The sequence below is a fragment of the Periplaneta americana genome, chromosome 17, assembly GCF_040183065.1.
Source record: "Periplaneta americana isolate PAMFEO1 chromosome 17, P.americana_PAMFEO1_priV1, whole genome shotgun sequence".
In the NCBI taxonomy this organism is placed as follows: domain Eukaryota; kingdom Metazoa; phylum Arthropoda; class Insecta; order Blattodea; family Blattidae; genus Periplaneta; species Periplaneta americana.
Window position 1 is genome coordinate 2105159 of NC_091133.1, and position 19825 is coordinate 2124983.

The window sequence follows — 19825 nt, forward strand, 5'->3', positions numbered from 1 at the left end:
ATTACTACTCGCTCACATAAATGGCACAATAAAAATCACCCGAACACCACAAGAAATATCTCCAGTGGCGTGCGGTGACATTCAATGATACCCCAGCAAATAAAAAAAAAAATAAATTTGTTTGACATAATAGTGAATAAGTGCAATATTAATCATGTTAAATATATTAATATAAATATTTAAAATACTTACATAATGCAGGTATGTTATGGGATAACCGTACGCCAGGAATGAAAGTGCTGTTTTATTACTTAATGATGAACTCCATTCTCCTGTCCTACACAGCAAAGAAACCTACAGCCCTTTCAAAGAATGTGTCCTTTTGCCTGATTTCTTCAAGAAGATCTGCTTCAATTGACAGTAACGCCAGATTTGATAGTCTTTTTTCGCCAGTCCTGTTTCTTGAATATGTTTTAATTCGTTTTAAAGCTGAGAAAGACCTCTCGACTGAAGCTGTAGATACTGGTATTGTACATATTAGTGAAATTAACTTTGAAATCTGTGGAAAATATGTCGAAATGGATTTGTCTGACATTATTTGTAATAACTCAAATGAGTTTTTTTCTTTAAAATGATCAGCAGCATAGAACACAGTTAGCTCATTTCGCAACCTGACTTCATCAAAATGGTTACCATAGGCACTAAGTAAGTTAGAGAATTTAATCTGTGGGAACTGCTTTTGATAAATATCATATTTTCCATTCTCACTTGATATTAGTTCTAAAAAGCCTAAGCTACCATAGTCTTGGAATCGACTTTCTAGATGACTGTCAACATTGTCAAATATTTCATAATATATTTGTTTGTAATTCATATTTCTTTTGCATGGTTTTCTGATTTTATCTGCTGTTTCTGCAAATACAGTTTCAAATTCATTTCTCATGGCTGATATGTTTCTGCGAGTTTCATCTACTTTCTTCCTACAGAAGGCAATGTCAAAAGATTTGCTTTGAAGAATGCTATATAGAACACTAGTAAATGCAAATATTTTGTCAAAAGTTCTCAGCAGAAAAGAGAAAGTGAAGTCTCAAATTTAGAAGGTAACCCTTTACAGGTGCCAAAGTATCTTTCTCAATTTCACTTGAATTGTCTAGCATTGCATCAAACACCTTATATAAGTCATTTCTATGGACATAGACTATATTTACCAATCTCTTTGTATAATTGCATCGAGTTGGTGTAACACTAGGTAGCCTCCTCTGTAGAAACGCATCTAGGAACTTCGTTCTCTTGGGTGACTGAGAGAAGAAGGCAGCAATGCCATTCAGAGTACTAAAAAAAAATTTGCATTCTTTTATGTTATTGACTGTGTTTGATAGTACCAAATTTAGACAGTGCGCATAACAATGTACAAATAACGCCTGTGAATGTGTCTGTTTAATAAGTGCTTGTACCCCGTTTATACGACCCGCCATTGAGGCCGCTCCATCATAAGACTGTGCGAAGAGTTTGTCATTGCTGTCAAATTCCGTCACGTATTGTCTTATTAGCTCAGCAATCTCTGGAGCTGTGCGATTTTCACTTACATCTTGAAAGCCAATAAAACTTTCTTTTGTTTGGCCATTATGTACGTACCGGAGTACAATGGAAAATTGTACAGTATTAGAGACATCTGTTGTTTCGTCAACTAAAACTGCAACATGATTGGCTAATTTTATTTCTTCTGGTAAAGATTTGGCTACTGCTTCTATTAGATCATTTTGTATTCTATTATACACGCCTTTGAATGCTGTAGAGGTTTCTAAGTGTGCTTTCAAGAGGGGATCGTATTCTGCAGTATATTTCAGAAGTTCAACATAGTTACCCCTATTAATGGAAGTACTGGATTCATCATGGCCTCTGAATGCAAGTTCATGCTTGCTTAAAAAACACACAGCATGAATAAATCTCTTAAGGAGTTCCCTGTTTTGCTCAACTTTCTTATTATGAAAAGTTATTTCATTTTTAAGCTGGTCACTTAGTTGCATGTCAACCCGAACTCTTCCAAAAGAGGCAATGAAATAGGATGCTTTAATGTGCCCAACGGATTGCTCATGAGAAACTGCTGCTTTTGTGAAGCTCCCTAAGTTAATGTAACCTGATTTTGTCCAGCTGGTATTTCTATCTTGGCAAATAACAGACAATTCCAACAAAATAGAGAGTTATATTTTCTATTTCCAGCTAGCTATAAATATTTCTCATAAGAAGAAACTGTAAAATGTCTGGTACAATTTTTAGATTAATGTACCAAATCTGGCAACTCAGGGGTTGGCCTACCTTCCTGTATAATGCTCTTGTTTTCTTGAAAAGGCCTCGTTGAAAACGGTCGCTCATGTAGCTTCTCAATTATGCACTCCAATATACTCATTTTTCATATAAATTACAAATGTTCTTAATAAAATTAATATAACAACTAGAATATTTCAATGACAATGCCACAAAGCGAACTGCATTAACTACTTCGCGACATGTGTAAATTCTAAGCGTAAACACAAATTCAAATTGTAGTTGGCCAAGCTCACCAAGTTAAAAACTGAATGCAATGAAAGTCAGTCCAGAAATAACTACATTATAAAACATATTAAATAAATTAACTATGTAGGCCTGCTGTTTCTTAACAAGTTTACATTCCAGCTAAGGAAATTTCCAACTTGATATGAGTAAAATATGTTCAATAATATTATCATCAGTATTTTTAAAACCTTGCGACTACACTATTGGCTATCCTGATCTGATCAATTCACCATTTATACCTCTATGACTCCACGGCAACGAGGTAGAGAAACTGTAGCTCGTTGCTCCACGCTAAGAACCGTGAGCTCTCACTGGCTAAGAATTCTGATGTCACCTAACGCCAGCTTGCAGGGTTTCTTACATTATACACGACTAACCCCTTCTCACTCTCTTACTCGCAAAGCACACCCGAAATAAAGAGAGCGCATGCGCTAACTCAGCAAATTCAGTATTGCTGGGTCTGGCGAGCTCTCATCTGACAGCACATCATAGTGGATTCGCGCGTGGGAAATTCAAACTAGATTTATGCAACAATGAATATAGTATAGTAAAACAACGGTGTATAGAAATTACTTACCCCCAGCAGGGGTTGACTGCACGCCACTGAATATCTCTTTAATTCCATAGCAGAACGAGTTCTACCTGCTCTGTCCATAGTATTAAGAGGAAAACTGCAATCTTTGATCGATCGCCACGCCAATGTTTCGCTCAGTTGCCGTGGCGACACTAGGGGGTTTAAAAGTCCCATTAGACCCTTGCCGAGTTACCACACTTTCTATTCTAAACGCTCTGGTTCAGGCTTACTGTGAAACCAAACGCGTTATGTGTCGTGTTTGTCAATTAAGGGAAATGGGAAGCATATTTCAGCATGGTGTATTATAATCCCAGTCTGCTGTCCAAAAATCTGAAAGTTAGAATTTATAAAACAGTTATATTACCGGTTCTTCTGTATGGTTGTGAAACTTGGACTCTCACTCTGAGAGAGGAACATAGGTTCAGGGTGTTTGAGAATAAGGTGCTAAGGAAAATATTTGGGGCTAAGTGGGATGAAGTTACAGGAGAATGGAGAAAGTTACACAACACAGAACTGCACGCATTGTATTCTTCACCTGACATAATTAGGAACATTAAATCCAGACGTTTGAGATGGGCAGGGCATGTAGCACGTATGGGCGAATCCAGAAATGCATATAGAGTGTTAGTTGGGAGACCGGAGGGAAAAAGACCTTTAGGGAGGCCGAGACGTAGATGGGAGGATAATATTAAAATGGATTTGAGGGAGGTGGGGTATGATGATAGAGACTGGATTAATCTTGCACAGGATAGGGACCGCTGGCGGGCTTATGTGAGGGCGGCAATGAACCTTCGGGTTTCTTAAAAGCCATTTGTAAGTAAGTAAGTAAGTATTATAATCCAGGTATGTCTACAAAGGAATGCATTCACCTATCGTTTATGCCGTTTGTCGGTATCAAGAAACTTCTATCGTGAACTGAGCAGTGGGACAGCTGCATCGTGAAGGCTTTAGGGATCTGTAATAGGTAGAGAAATTCTGTCTTGAAAACCGGCTATAAGGGCTGGAGAATCATAAGTGACACGAATAAGGTATTACCCGTGAGGCAACCAAGTCAGGAGATAATGGATTAGGGTGGACAGTTCCTTCGCCCCTTCATTTAATATATTGTCGACTAGTGACATATTAATTAACAGACATGAACCACTAATGTAATTTTTAGTAATTTAGGCCCTAAACTTTTAAAAAAAATTAAAGTAAACATTATTACATAATTTGTCACATGATTATTCCATACCTGGATCCATCCTGTCAAGCTGCTTCAGCTTGTTTTACACCGATTATTATAGATACTTCAATTTCTCACTCTTCACTTCTATAAAGTCATATCTTGTCCTTTTATAATGCTATGTTGCAGTCATTCATGGGCATCGGCCAAGGGGGCAGGAGAGGCCTTGGTCTCCTTCTATCTTAAAAAAAGAAGAAAGAAAACAGAATAGAACTATTAACACACAAAAAAAGACTTATCTAACCTTTGAAATTTAGTCTGAAAAAATATCCATACAGTATTTAATTACAGGTTGATGAATAAATGTGACAGTGTTCAGAGAGTGACTGGTACTGGGACGTAAATTAAACGTTAATATTAGGAAAGGATGAAGTTGTAATGAAACAAGTGCAAGAAAAGAAATGTAGCTTAATAAATTAATAAAATTACATAATAAAACTACTCTCTAATAATAAATAAATGGATGAATGTAATGTTCGTAACTGAGTAAATAAATAAAAATAAACAAATTCTTACGACTTATTAAAAGTGTGTAATAAATGAGCCATATATTCTTCTATTTTGTCATCTTGGTCTTAATAATATGCATTGTGTAATATAATTATTGTACACTGGCGTTCAAACCTGACCCTACTAATCGATAGTGACCGATAATTTGTTGGTGTAAGTATGGCTTCTTTTGTTATTACCTCTAGGAATAGATGGCGAAGATAAGAATTACTGTCGCCAATCGTTGATAAATATACTCGCATTATACAATTCAGTATTTCATTCCCCTTTGCTGTTTGTAAAACAACACTAGGTTTGGTTGGAAACCCCTGACATTGTCAATAATGAGAGCAATTCTGTGGTGTTCTGGTAAAGGGTAGTGATGGAGGAAATAAATTAAATACCGATATACTGATATTGCAATATATTGCAAACCTAATTTCGATAACACTGTGTTTCAATGATTTTGTTTAATTTAATTTTTTTGCTGTTTCTAATTCAGTATGTTGAAAAACACAAGAAAACATCAATTTCCCATGTGTGAAATTGTTTTTAGAGATATGGCATCGATTTTCTTAATTTCAAGAAAATATCTTCCTTTTGGACAATATAAGTGAGTTTACAATAATAGTTTTTTCTATATTAAGGCAGAAAACATATACAGGGGCTGAGCAAATGTACAGAAGTAATGAAAGTACATTAAAACACTTATACGTCATAAAAACGCATACACAGTGTCTAAAGATGTATTCTTTCCTACTCTCCCTTTTGTAGGTTAAAACACTTACACATCATGGAAAGATATTCACAGTGTCTAAAAATGTATTTTTTCCTACTTTTTCTCTCGTAGCTTACATCAGACTCTGATCAACCCCAGATGTAGTCGCTCACTATACTGTACTTGGTAGTCCATCTCTTTTCTAACAGTTGTAGGTCTTCATGGAATCTTTCGCCGTATTCCTCTGAGTATGCATCCATGTGTGACTTGAAAACATCTAGATGCGACTGGAGGACATGTAACTTGAGTGACTTTCTTCAACCCATTGCTTTGTAATTCTTCAGAAGACCCTGCACCACCTCCCTGTAATTGTCCACTCTACGATTACCCAGGAAACCTTTCACTATATCACGGAAGCTTTTCCAGGTTCCCCTTTTTATAGGTAGAAATATCACAATGAATTCATCATCGTGAAGTAATTTCTTCACCAGGGTACCCACAAAAATTCCTCCCTTGACCTTCACCTCTGAGAGTTTGGGGAAGACAGATACTTGAAGACATCTGAATTTGTATCTAGTGCTTTTACAAATTGCTTGATGAGGCCAACCTTAATGTGGAGCGGAGGCATCAGAATCTTGTTTTCCTTCACAGAGAGTTCCCACCTGTTTTTCTCACCAACCACAAACTCCGTCTTCAATGGCCATTCACTGGTCTGAAAATGCCTGGCTATATCCCTTTTAGCCTACAGGCAGAGAAAACAGGGATATTTAGTCCATCCACCTTGTTGTTCCATCAAAGACGCAATCATTTTTAAGTCACTAATTACATTCCACTGTTGTTCTGCATAGTTAACCATCTGCAGAAGCTGCTGGACATGGGAGTAATCTTCTTTAAGATAGGCTGAATGAGCAATTGGAATTGAGGGACACTTGTTGCCATTGTGGAGGAGGACAGCTTTCAGACTCTTCCACGAACTGTGAACGACGAGCTGCCAGTCCTTTGGATCATAGGGAAAGCTATTTCTTTAACAGATCCCCACATTGTGGCAATAACACAGTTTGTCAGCGAGAGTGAAGTATTGCGAGAACGTTTGGTGACACTTCCTCTTGTCCGGATACCTTGCAGCTCCAGTCCAGAATGTTCCACTACTTTTAATCTTGATGTTAAAAGTTCTGCACAGGATTTTATTAATCCTAAGTCCCTGATTAAATCGTTTAGCTCCTTTTGAGTGGGAGAGTGAGGCGTAGCCTCTGCATCCTCCGAGAAGTCCTCTTCCTCGCTGACACGATTCACTATTGGAAAAGTCAGACTACTGCCGTCCTGGAGGAGGAGAAACCAGAAGCTCCTCGTTGTGTGCAATAGGCCTGAGTGATGATGGTAGGGCCTGCACATTGTTTCCGTACCTCTTCTGTGATGGGATAAGTCAATATTCCGGTGATCTGCTGGTTCATACCGAACTTCATTCTTCTGCTCTCCCCTCTGTGCCAGGCCTCAGAATGAATCTACAGCTCCTACACACAACATGTGGTGCCCAACTTTGTCTTGGTCACCCATAGGTACGCCGCAATATGACTTGCAGGCTGAGCGGGAGTTGTTGGCATACTTGATTCTGTTCTTCAGCACTCTGGAGGTCAGGAAGACCCGCACACGTAGCAAAACAAGTCTGGATCATGCTTAAAATCACTGGAAGACACCATCATTAATCAACCTTGTCTGTGAAGCAGTAAATTGGATTAACTCTATAAATATAAGTTGAATATTACAAAAAATACAGAAGACGTGCTAAGCAAATATTAATTTATCCAATAAAAGCATAAAATTTACTTAAACAAACCAAAAGGTTTTTTTTTGTTACTCAGTGTAATCAATGTGTTGCAGAAAATATATCGATATATCGGACGGTTATCGATATATCGCTATTCCATAAGCAAATTGCATTTTCAGGTGTACATTTACTGTATTACAATAAAATTACTTAAACTTTCATATTCCTTTTTAGCATTGAAATTAACATCATAACAGTCAAAAGCAAAAACGTAGAATTGTAACAATAAACAATACATTTTCAATACCATATGATGTAGGTCCTAACCTAAATCAAAATTATGGTGGAGGCAAGGGAGCTTAAATGATATAGTGGGAAAGAGTTAATTGAACTCTACATGGTTGAGTATTTGATATTGGAACACGATTTAATTATTCTAATTTTATATAGGATTCAATCCAGGAAACAGATATAATGTTCTTCTCTACCCAACAACGTAATCATTCTGAAATTTAAGTAAACAGAACTTGTAATTATTTTTAATTAGATGTAAGTAAACCGTACTTAGAATGTTACAAGTTTTAACAAACTTCACAGTTGATTTGATACAATCCTTCTATAGTAAGTTTCCATTGGAAGTTATTGTTACACTCCAATATTCCAAACAACACTGATCATGATGATAGAGATAATAAGACATCAGAATGTCAGTACTAGGTTGTCCATAGAAATCATAGCCGCAAACAAATGTCACATCGGTATTAAATCCTTGTTTCTCTTTCCATTTCAGAGTATAGAAAAAAGTTTTGTTACCCGTTTTGAGGTCAGACGGTTTCTTTACAGGTGAGAGTTGCTCCTGCCTTGGAGAACATTAGTAAAAATATTGAAACAGTAGTAGATAAACCTCCCGTCTGTCTCACGTTCGTACAGGCTAAATTTTGAATTTGGTGCTGGATATTAAACAGTTTGAATTCGAATTCCAGTCCAGCCAATTAGAATAAGGTATTGAGTGAGGTTGCACAGTTATGTAACTGTCCACCTTCATTAGCGCCATCTCTCGGGAATTATCGGAGTTGTCTATTGTGGATTTTGTTGTTGTTAATGATAATAATTCCACAAAAAAAAAAAACGATAAATTTATGAAAAAAAAAAACGATGTGTTATACGATATATTGAATCAAAATTTTGATACCAATATATCGCTATATCGAAACAAAAATATCGGTATTTTGTAAAAACCAATATATCGTTCCTATCTCTAGTAAAGGGGGAAGTCATATTTTGTGCAGATGGAATTTTGTTCCCCAGATGAACCAGAAGTTAAATTATACAAATGAGTGTGCAAAAATTAAAAGAACACTAGCAGTTGATGTGTTTTATTCGTTTAGAAAATGATTTGCAATAAAGGTCTGAAGTTTAATTTTCATTTATCTCCAAACTTATTTTTATGACTTATCTCCATTTACCCAAACACCACAGAATTTATGCTTAATCAACTTCATCATTTTCCTCGATAATTTTTGACCACCACAATAATGGTGCCACCTATTGAGGACTAGCGGAATTATTTCAAAGTTTATCAATTTTTTATATTTTTATTCTGAGTTATAATAATAATAATAATAATAATAATAATAATAATAATAATAATAATAATAATAATAATAATAATAAGATAGAAATGCGCACGAGTGTGCGTTGTTACAGTTACTTATAGATATCACTTTTTCCTATGTCAGTTATTGATGTCTCTGCCCTCCTACACGTTAGTATGTGATCAACGAGTTAGATACTATAGAGAGGCTAAAGACCTCTGATAAGCGCTCCCTGCGGAGGCCAATAGTACTATGGATCGTTCCCTACAAAACATGGTGGTCTATAGTACCACCAGCCTCCGCAAGGAGTGCTTATCAAAGGTACACTGCCTCTTTGACTAATGTGTCCCGTAGTTTCCAATGAATACTTTATTTCATATTCTTGTATGATACACTTTCAATAATAATATTTCACAACATATCTATTATTATTATTATTATTATTATTATTATTATTATTATTATTATTATTATTATTTGTATTATTTGTATTAATTGTAGACTTGGGTCAGTGGAAGAACAGGCCTTAACTCTGCCAGATAAAATAAAATAAATTATATTTTTCGGATACATCAATATTTAATTTAAACATTTCGCTATAGGTTTTGTAAAAAGCTGATTTATAAATGAAAAAGTAATAGTTAAGACTTTAAAATTTCCAAAAATGTCTCATTCCCTCGGACTTAAATGAAATGTACCATAAATCATAATATTCGTTGCTGGATAATTAAACCCTCTCAATACAGGTACCATTGCCGCAGAGAATTATAAGATAAGACGGACTGAGCATAAGCGGAATATCTGTATTAATAAGTTTGTACCATCAAGAGTTTAGTATTTATTGTGTTTATAGGGCCTACTCCAATTTTCTTTTTATTAATGCGTAGGGCTCTTTTTGTTAACAAAGAGGAAAGTTAGCACTTGCTTCACACACAATTTGTCATTATTGATCAAAATAATGTAAGAACAGTTTCATTCTGAAAAAGCCTCTGCCTAGTTGCGAGACACGTGTGACATGAATGCTTGTTTCAAATTATATTAGACTACACGATGTCTCCATCACGCGAAAAGAAGTGTAGCTAGCTGTGGCTCCTGTTGTTTCTGATAACAATGTTAATCGTAAGTATCTTATCGTTTCAATAAATGTGGTGAGTTATGATCACGAGTAACTTTCTATTAGTGTCATTCTTTAATTATTATGTTGCATGCTAAGAGGTTATTTGTAGTTTTAATAATTGCAGTTTTCAAAAGTTCTCTGTGTTAACTCCAATTTCAAACGAATTTTTCTCAATAACTTAATTATTGGATTTTTTTAATTTTCGCCACTACCTTTCCTATATTTTACTCCTATTAATTACATACGTCGTCTCTCTTGAAATCACCTAGTGAGTACTGAAATACGTGATTTCATATTAGGTTAGATTAGCTGTAAGGTAATTAAATTTGTGACTAAGTCAGAAAGTTATTTATTTTTCTTCTACCGAATACATTCATCCGTCTTTAGGTGCTTTGCTTTGGTTGCATAGAGTATAGCTTGTCATTTAATATCTGGGCTATATTTAGTGAAACTAATAAAACATAGGCCTACAGCTGTTATAAAACGTAAAGTTTTGTGTGTATTTTACTTTTTACTTATTAACATAGTCTTAATATGTAACTCAATTCACAATAATACTAACTTCATCACAGTCAATTCCTACAACATCCGAGCCACGCCCCTTTGTTTTGACTAACCAAAATATGGCGGACCAATGTTCTATCACAGTCTACTATATACAGTCGCGAAGCTCAATATGTAGTAAAAATGCAAACATGAGTAGTTGCCCACCACTAGGATCGCTACTATCGCCTCATCATCGCAGATCTCTCTCCTAGCAGCCGACAAAATATGTTACACTTTCGTTGTCGTGTTCTTTTGGAAAAATTAACACCTTCCTTCCATTACTGAAATATTAAATGCATAAAGTTAATTTATTATTTTAATGAAGTATATTAAATTCCACCATAAACTCGAAGATACCTGCAAGAAATAAGTTAATATAATTTTTGTTTGTGCAAAACGAACTGAAATTTACTATAATAGCTTCACTCATTCAAGATTATAGCGATAATTAACTATGAAACCAATAAACATTAATTTCCATTTCTCTTTACAACAATAATAATGGAAATATGAATTAATGGAATAACTTACGTGTACCGGTACTTGTAGTGTAGGCTTACGTAGTTAGCAAAATGGGATGAGGTTAAGCAATAATAATCACACCAGAATTGTAAATAAAACGTGATCAATAAATTTTATTGTAACAGACTTTTTCTACGTCTCTAGTAAAGCAACGAATAAATATAACAACAAAATTAACAGCTATAATTAAAAACATATCCTTTGAAGAAAAAAGTAGGCCTAAGCAATAATAATCCCACCAGAATTGAAAATAAAACGTGATCAATAAATTTCATTAAGACAAACTTAATGTTTCTACGTCTTTAGTAAAATAACACATAAAAATAACAATTAAAAATATATCCTCTGAAAAAAAAAGTAGACCTAACCTTAATTTCTCTTGAAATTTAGCAGCCTAAGTGACAGAACTTTAACCGGTATCTAATGTCCTTTTGGTTAGACTGAAACATTTCATTGTGAAATTTAAGGATATAATGTATTCTAACAGTCACAAAGAACTTCAAATTAACCGTTTTGTTTCTGCACAGCAATCTTGTGGAAACCCAGGAACCTTTCTGAGTCTTTCGGAAATTGGAAAAAGGATAACTCAGGCCTCTTTCTCTTACTGCTGCTACAATTTATAGCACTACAAACGTCTCCTCCTTGTCCCATATTATTATTCCAATTATTATATTTTAGCCATTAACATTTTCATTACAACCAATAACGAACATTTCACAAGCATCAATGTGAAATACGCAACGAGCTAGCACTCGATAGAAATACGACACAGTCCAAAGTCGACCATGGACAGTCTATTGTTTCTAGTTGCTAACCGCTTGGAGCGCTTTATCACGAGATTTGCAAAAAAAAACACCTCAAGCTTCGCGACTGTATATAGTAGACTGTGGTTCTATTTTCTTCAACTTTCAGAGATCTTTAGCCTCTCTATAGTATCTAGCTCGTTGTATGTGATATTGCCGACATAGTTCGCCACATAATTTGCGCACGCAATCTCCGTCAGCTGTCTGTATGGAAGCTAACTTATCCCGTGGCGAAAAGCTCGCTTACACGATCAGAAAATTCTAGTTAGATGTACTTCTTCTAGCCCGTTGGTACTGAGAAGAACATTGTTATTTTCAAAGTACTGTCACTTTTTGGGACAGTTGCAAGTAAGGAACTGTTCCAAAATAATCGTTACGTTATCCCCCCCTCCAAACCCGCCATTAATCCAATCGAAATTGATCGTCATCAAACCTGTTGTTTCCATTATAGTTAACTGAAAATACTTGCAGAATATATTAATTGCATGTTGACTTAGATTAACACCGAAATATGCAATACAAGAGGCTAATGTGAAGAACTAAGAAGCTACAAGTTCGCAGTTTACATACTTTGCCAAATGTATTTCGAAAGAGCTGGAGAAATTGTCTGGTAGGGTGCTTCAAAATTATATGCATTGCATATCCATGCTCATATTAATTATAGTTGTAATCTCATCATAAAAGAAATAAAAAAATTCAACATGTTGTGGCATGTTATTCAGAAATTAATTTCGATTCACTACTGCAATTTTCACTACAAATATTATTGTTCATATTTGAGCCATTGGAGAAATTAGCGCTGGGTTTGTTCCGATGATTTCGGAAGGGAACATCCGTCATTGCAGTACTTCATTACTGGCAACATAAGAAAACAAAAAAATAACTAGCCTTTGGTAATTGTATAAGTATGCAAGGCATAATAAAAGCCTAAATGGAGCTCACGTAACCTGTCACATGTATATGCAAGTCATAACAAAAGTCTAAACTAACCTAACATTTACAGACTCGTATATGCAAAGCATAACGTGAATATACACTAGCGTGAAACTTTCGTAATGTCACCAAAGTTCTCCTGATATTATAGAGGAGACAGCTGAAGGTGTTTTCTAAATCATCGGAACAATCTCACCGCTAGTCTAACCAAGCCATTTTCTATATAAGTAAATGATTCTCCATACGTGATGAGGAAGATTTTGTCACATTATATTGTATTGCTGATTAGGCTTACTGGGTCCAGTAAGGTTGTATTTTACTACTATATCCTTGCTGTAGGCCTACTGCAGAATTTGCTCATTGTAGATATGAATGTCGCACTTTAGGATATTAACTGTGCTTCTTAGCACATCGAAACTCTAATTATTTGCGTGTGTGACGTAGTTGGGAATCGATGTTTTTTTTTTGTCAAATGTGCGTCATCACAGAAAAGAGGCAGACAACGAGTTAGAAAGAGAAAGATATAGAGTGGTCATTGCGCCGCCATGTTTGAAGAAAATTGAACGACCGTCGGTAATGAACTTATGCTCCCAAAACAAAGTGGGCGTGGTGATAACTGACATTAGAATCGTCAGCTGTCTTAATTTCGTTTGCATAAATCAGTTAAACTGAAGTGGAAAAACCTAGTATTTCGTCAAATACGTGCTAGGAACTTAATCTAAACTTATGTACGCAAAATTTAAAACACTTGAGCTATTCCTAGAAGGAATGCTTAAAAGATTAACCTAAGCAAAATTGTCATGTAGTATGACAAGAAGTCCTAGCAAATATACTGAAGAAAATGTTAATATTCCTAGGTTCTTTTAAATGCGACCTGCAAGATTGCCTATAAAATGAACGAGTATGATTCGGATGATTTTATTAAATTGTTTTCCCAGTCTCTACACGTTGCAAAACTATTTACTATACCATAAGATATAGAATGAAAGTAGGCCCTAACTGTAGTAAACAACCTTTACCTCCAAGCTTGTAACTTGGGTGAAACATGACAAAACACGCTTTCAGTTTTTTTTGTTGCAGTAAAGTATAATTATTATCGAAATGTGAACGTGAGGCCAACAGCCGGCTGGTCTGTCTGAGTCTTTCAACGGCTGTGGCACCACAGATTACTATTAGTGTATAATTGAGCACCCACGTACAATAATGGGGTAAGTAGTTACGAAATATATTCATACTTACCCCATTATTGCACGTGGGTGCTCAATTATGTTCTTTCATGTCCTTCCAGTCAAAATACCAACAACAATACGACCTACCCCAGAGTTTTGCGTTATTTTGGATGCGAGTGTCGAAATACAATTTTAATATTTGATTGCTATTACTAGGTTTGAAACGGAATTGTAGCGGTTTTATCCGTATTTAGTTTAACTTTATTACTAGTGAATCATTTATTTGATTAATCGTTTGTCTTCGAAATAGGCCTAACTTCTTATAAGCTACAGCTCATCGTCTTCTTCTATAAGCAGTAAGGACAGAAAGAGCAGAAATAAAGGATGCCGGTGTAGAAATACAGTTTTAATATTGTATTGCTATTTGTTTTTCACTGGGTCTGAAACGGAATTGTATTGGTTTTATCCGTATTTAGTGTAAGTACATTACCAGTGAACCATTTATTTTGTTTATGCCGGGCGTTGTTACACATTTATGCATGAAAAAAAAAATGCTGCTAATTAACAAAACTATGGACTTAACTTCATAAAATTTACATGAAATATGATATATCAGTTGTCTTTTTCCTTTTGACATTGCAGTTATATGCAGCACACACAACAGGCATGTTTTTTCTTCGTTTTTCTTGTACTTCTTACCTCCGTTATACAACATTGTAAGCAGACGAATTTTTACAAAGGTGGGCGCTTAGCTCAGATCTGCCGTGTTTCGCGGTGGCACCGCAAAGAGCGCTGTACAGGACAACATGGTCACTATAGTCTTCTCTTTCTAACTCGTTGGAGGCAGAAGTTAATATCGTGGCTCACTATAACTAAGTGGAAAATATTGTCTGTAGTCTAGTGGGTTATATATGCAGGAGATTGGGGTTCAGCCCTAGCTGGAAAATTTTGTTCTAGTCTATAATTTTTTATTCTCAGTGAATTATTTCTAATAAGTTTATGCCATATTATGTTGTATGGCACATGACGAACACACCCCAGTCTTTTAAGAAAAACTCTAGAACTCAATTACATTGGTAAAGTATTTTCAAAGATAGGACCATCTCATGAAATGTCTCTCTGTATTAAAACTCGTTCCCCTTAATGCCTTGGAAGAACTGCCCACATTCACTTCATGAGAACACTGAGAAATTACTGTAACTAATTCAGAATGCCCACCATGGCTTGGCAGAATGGTGAGATTTAATTCCAACGAGAGTACAGTTCATGTCCAAGGGGTTTACAGAAAGTCATCCCTTGGCATAAAGGATGAACGTCCTACTAATATCTCTCTCTCTCCCTCTCCCTCTCTCTCTCTCTCTGAGCAAACACCACATGTATCATAATATCCCTCATAATATGAACCCTGTCCCTCCACTATAACAGTTTAACACACAGAAGTCATGTTTATTGCACCTCAGTAGCCACTTACCTACCTCAGGGGGAGTTCGAACTGACATTAATGGCACCTTAGAGAGTTTTTAAACCACTAATTCATGTTTATTAGAATATATAATGTTGGAAAGAAATGATTATCCCTTTTACTAATGCATATTTAGATTGAAATCATGAAGATGTAAACCCTTGAAAATATGTGAACGCAGCTGAGAGCTTCCCACGCATGTGCAAATCTGCTTTTATGAGACTTGGAAAATTCCAATTGGCCACTTTTTGAGGAGTGGGTGAGGGGGGCACTGTACCATATCCTAGCATGCATGAAAGAAATTTACAAAAGTGCGGATAAGTATTGTGTACAGTGCTCTCATATGACCAGGAAACTTCGCATCTTTCCGCCGCATGGGAGGCCAGTTCTTCCAAACATCCCAGCAGACAGCTGCTTCTGTGAATTGTAAATGACATGTCGCTCCACGCAGGAAGGTGTACTTCGGGGTTGACCTGTAATCTAGTTTCCTCATGAAATGAGAGGACTCTACAAATTCGTATTTTTTTAAATCAATTTTGAAAAAAGAAATTTACAAAAATGACTTCCAAAACAAAATAGATCTGACACTCAAGATCATAAATGAAAGAGACTTGGTGTGCGTTATAATGGTGTGAAACTTAAGTTATGCCGCATTGATTAAAAATGTAGATAAGTTAATACTGCCCATGGAAGAACTTTATATAGTTCATATTTAGTTTTGAAGACAATTCGTATTTCCTGAAAAACATTTTAGCTTTTCCCATCAGCTCATATTAGACAAATAAATAGCAATTTCTGAATTTACTCTTTCAGTTCTGATGGTTGAGATCAAGATGGAGCCTGAGGTAGATCCGCTGGCTATACAAACAAGTGCCGAAGATACAGAAGAGACGAAGCCCTCATCAGAGGTGAATTGCTTCTTGTTTTAGTATCGTATATGTGATATACTGCAGATTTGTTTAAAGTAAAATGTGCCATTTATACCCTAGCAATAAGGAGAATATGTACATTGTATTGTAGTAATTGTCACATAGCATTTAATCCAGTTTGGTAACTTTATCGCAAATGTTAGATTCTGTGAGTGAGCAGCTAAATCACGGCACCCTTGTGACACTTTTCACGCAAGAGCGACGTCTACCACATTTACTGAAGTTGCAATTGAACAGTTGTTTGTGATTATCCCTATGAGCAGTTGACTTGGTTGGTCAGCATCAGTGACATGCATGCAAAATGTATCTAAATAATGTAAGACACTAAAATAGTGAAGTGGATCACACATGATAGGAATGTTCAGGCATGGGGTGAAAGCATAATTTAATTAGCGAACTGCTGGAAATATTTGCGAAGAATATTGCAAAGGGACAACAACAGTAATAAATATGGATTTAAGAACAGAGAGCTCTATGCTACATGAAATACAACGAAAAAAAGTAAAGAAATAAAATTAATTAATTAATTATATAATTAAATAAAACAAATAAATAAAATAATTAAATGAATTAAATAAATAAATTAATTAACAAATTAAATAAATTACATAAATAAATAAATAGAATCAAAATTAAATAAATGAATTAATAAATAAGTAAATAAATAAATCAATTAAATAAATAAATTAAATAAATAAAAATAAATTAAATAAATAAATTAAATACAAAAAAATTAAATGGTTAAATAAATAAACAAAATAAATAAATAATAAATAATTAATTAAATAAAGAAATAAGTAAATAAATAAATAAATCAGTAAATAAATAAATTAAATAAATCAATAATTAAATAATTTAAAAAATAAGTTAAATAAATTAAGATAAATAAATGAAAATAAATTAAATAAATAAATGAAATTAATAAATGTATCAATAAATAAGTAAACAAATTTAGTAGATAAGTAAAGAAATAAAATTATAAATAAATAAAAATGAATTAAATAGATAAATTAAATAAAAATAAATTAAATGAATAAAGAAATAAATAAGTAAATAAATTAGATAAATAAGTTAAATAAATCAATCAAATAAATAATTAAAATAAATAAATTAATTAAATAAACAAATAAAATAAAAATATATTAAATAAATGAATAATATAAGTAAATAATGTAAATAAATGATTAAATAAATTTAATAAATTAATAAATAAAATACATAAACAAATAAATAAATTAATTAATTAAATAAAGAACATAAATAAATAAATTAGAATTAATAAATGAATGAAAAAAAATATATATATATATTTGTAAAATTAAATAAATAAATAAATAAATAAATAAATAAATAAATAAATAAATAAATAAATAAATAAATAAATAAAATGAATAAATAAACAAAAAAATAAATAAGTACATTATATAAAATTTTATAAATAAATAAATAAATAATTAAATTAATAAATATGTAAATAAATTAATCAAATAAATAAATAAGTAAAATAAATAAATTAATTAATAAACAATAAAATAAATAAAGTTTAATAAATAAATAAGTATGGAAATAAATAAATATATAAATAAATAAATAGTTTAATAAATAAATAATAAAATAAATATATAAAATAAATAAATAAATAAATTAAATAAAAGCATAAATTAAATAAATATGTTAAATAAATAAATAAAATAAGTTAATAAATAAAATAGATAAATTAAATAAATAACTAAATTAATTAAAGAAATAAGTTGAATGAACTAAATAAACTAATAAATGAAATAAAAAATTAAAGAAATAAATCAAATAATTAATATTAAATATGTTATTAAATAAGTACATAAATAAATAAAATTAATAAATGAAATGAATAATAAAACAAAATAAATAAATAAAATTAATAAATAAAATTAAAAAATTAATTAATAAAAATATAAATAAATAAATAAATAAAATAGAAATCAATAAATAAAAATATGAAATTAAATAAATAAATTGATTAAATAAATAAATAAATTAATTAATTAATTAAATAAATAGAATAAATAAGTAAATAAATAAATTAAATAAACTAAATAATAAATTAATTAAATAAATAAATAAACAAATGGAATAAATATGTCAATTAATTAAACAAATAAGTTGAATAAATAAATAAATAGAATGAAAAAAATATTAAATATATCAATAAATAAATTTAAAGAAATAAATGTAATTAATTAATTAATTAAAAATTAATTAATTAATTAAATAAATAAGTACATTGAATCAAAAATTAAATATATAAATAAATAAATTAATAATTTAATTAATTCATAAATACGTAAATAAATTAATAAATGTATAAATAATTAAATAAATAAATTGAATGAATAAAAAATAAACAAATAAATAAATCAGTAAATAAAAATATATTAAATATATAAATAAATTAAATAAATTAAAAGAATGAATAAATAATTTGAATAAATAAAGAATAAAAAGATTAAATAAATAAATAAAATTAATAACGAAATAAATTAAATAAATCAAATAACATAAATAAATAAAATAAATAAATGAGATCAATAAATAAATAAATTAAATAAATAAACAAATAAATAATTTAAATAAATAATTAAATAAATTAAAAATAATTAATTAATAAGTAAATAAATAAATAAGTATATGAATAAATAAGTTAAATAAATAAATAAAATGAATAAATAGATTTAGAAAAAATAAATGAAATAAGTAAATAAATAAGTAATTAAATAAATAAAATAAATAAATAAATAAGAAAATAAATTAATTAAATAAGTTAATTAATTAATTAATTAATTAAATAAATGAATAAATAAATTACATTAATTAATTTAATAAATAAATCAAATAAATTAAATAAACAAAAATATAAATAAGTACATAAAATAAAAATTTCAATAAATAATTAAATTATTAAGTATGTAAATAATTAATATATAAATAAATAAAATAAAGTAAAAGAATGAATAAAATGAATTCAATAATTAATTAAATAAAATTGAATGATTTGAATAAATTATTACGTAAATCAATTTAATAAATAAACAAATAAATATGTAAGTAAATAAATAAATAGGTGCATAAATATCTAAGTAATAAAATAAATAAATAAAATTAATGAAAAATAAATAAATTAATTAAATATGTTAAATGAATAAATAAATGAAATAAGTAAATAAATAAAATAGATAAATAAATTACTAAATTAATTAAATAAATAAATTAAATAAATAAAATAAATAAATGAATTCATTAATATATTTAATAAATAAGTTAGTTAATTAATAATACATAAATTAATAAATAAATAAAGTAAATAAATACATTAAATAATAATAAAACAAAATAAATATATTAAATAAATTAATTAATTTAATTAATTAATTAATTAAAAAAATAAATAACCAAATTAATTAAGTAAATAAATATAATGAAAATAATTTAAATAAATAAATAAATAA

General features: G+C 31.3%; 2 protein-coding genes across 4 annotated transcripts in view; one reads left to right on the plus strand and one right to left on the minus strand.

Annotated features, from left to right (window-relative positions):
* Positions 1-16420, plus strand: part of LOC138693333 (zinc finger protein ZFP2-like) — a 111435-nt gene extending 95015 nt beyond the window's left edge. Inside the window, exon 5 of the mRNA XM_069817238.1 lies at positions 16225-16420. Coding sequence (XP_069673339.1) covers positions 16225-16237 — 13 coding nt within the window. The 3' untranslated portion in view covers positions 16238-16420. The remainder of the gene's footprint in view (positions 1-16224) is intronic.
* Positions 1-19825, minus strand: part of LOC138693334 (zinc finger protein 726-like) — a 117454-nt gene that overhangs the window by 25137 nt on the left and 72492 nt on the right. The window contains exon 5 of one of the 3 annotated variants that reach the window (XR_011330289.1): positions 4302-4469. Coding sequence is in view for 1 of the 3 variants with exons in the window: in XM_069817242.1 (XP_069673343.1) it covers positions 4403-4469 (67 nt within the window). In the remaining 2 variants the exon portion in view is untranslated. Of the gene's footprint in view, positions 1-4203; positions 4474-19825 lie in introns of those variants that run through there. The other 2 variants (XR_011330290.1, XM_069817242.1) reach the window with 2 other exon arrangements.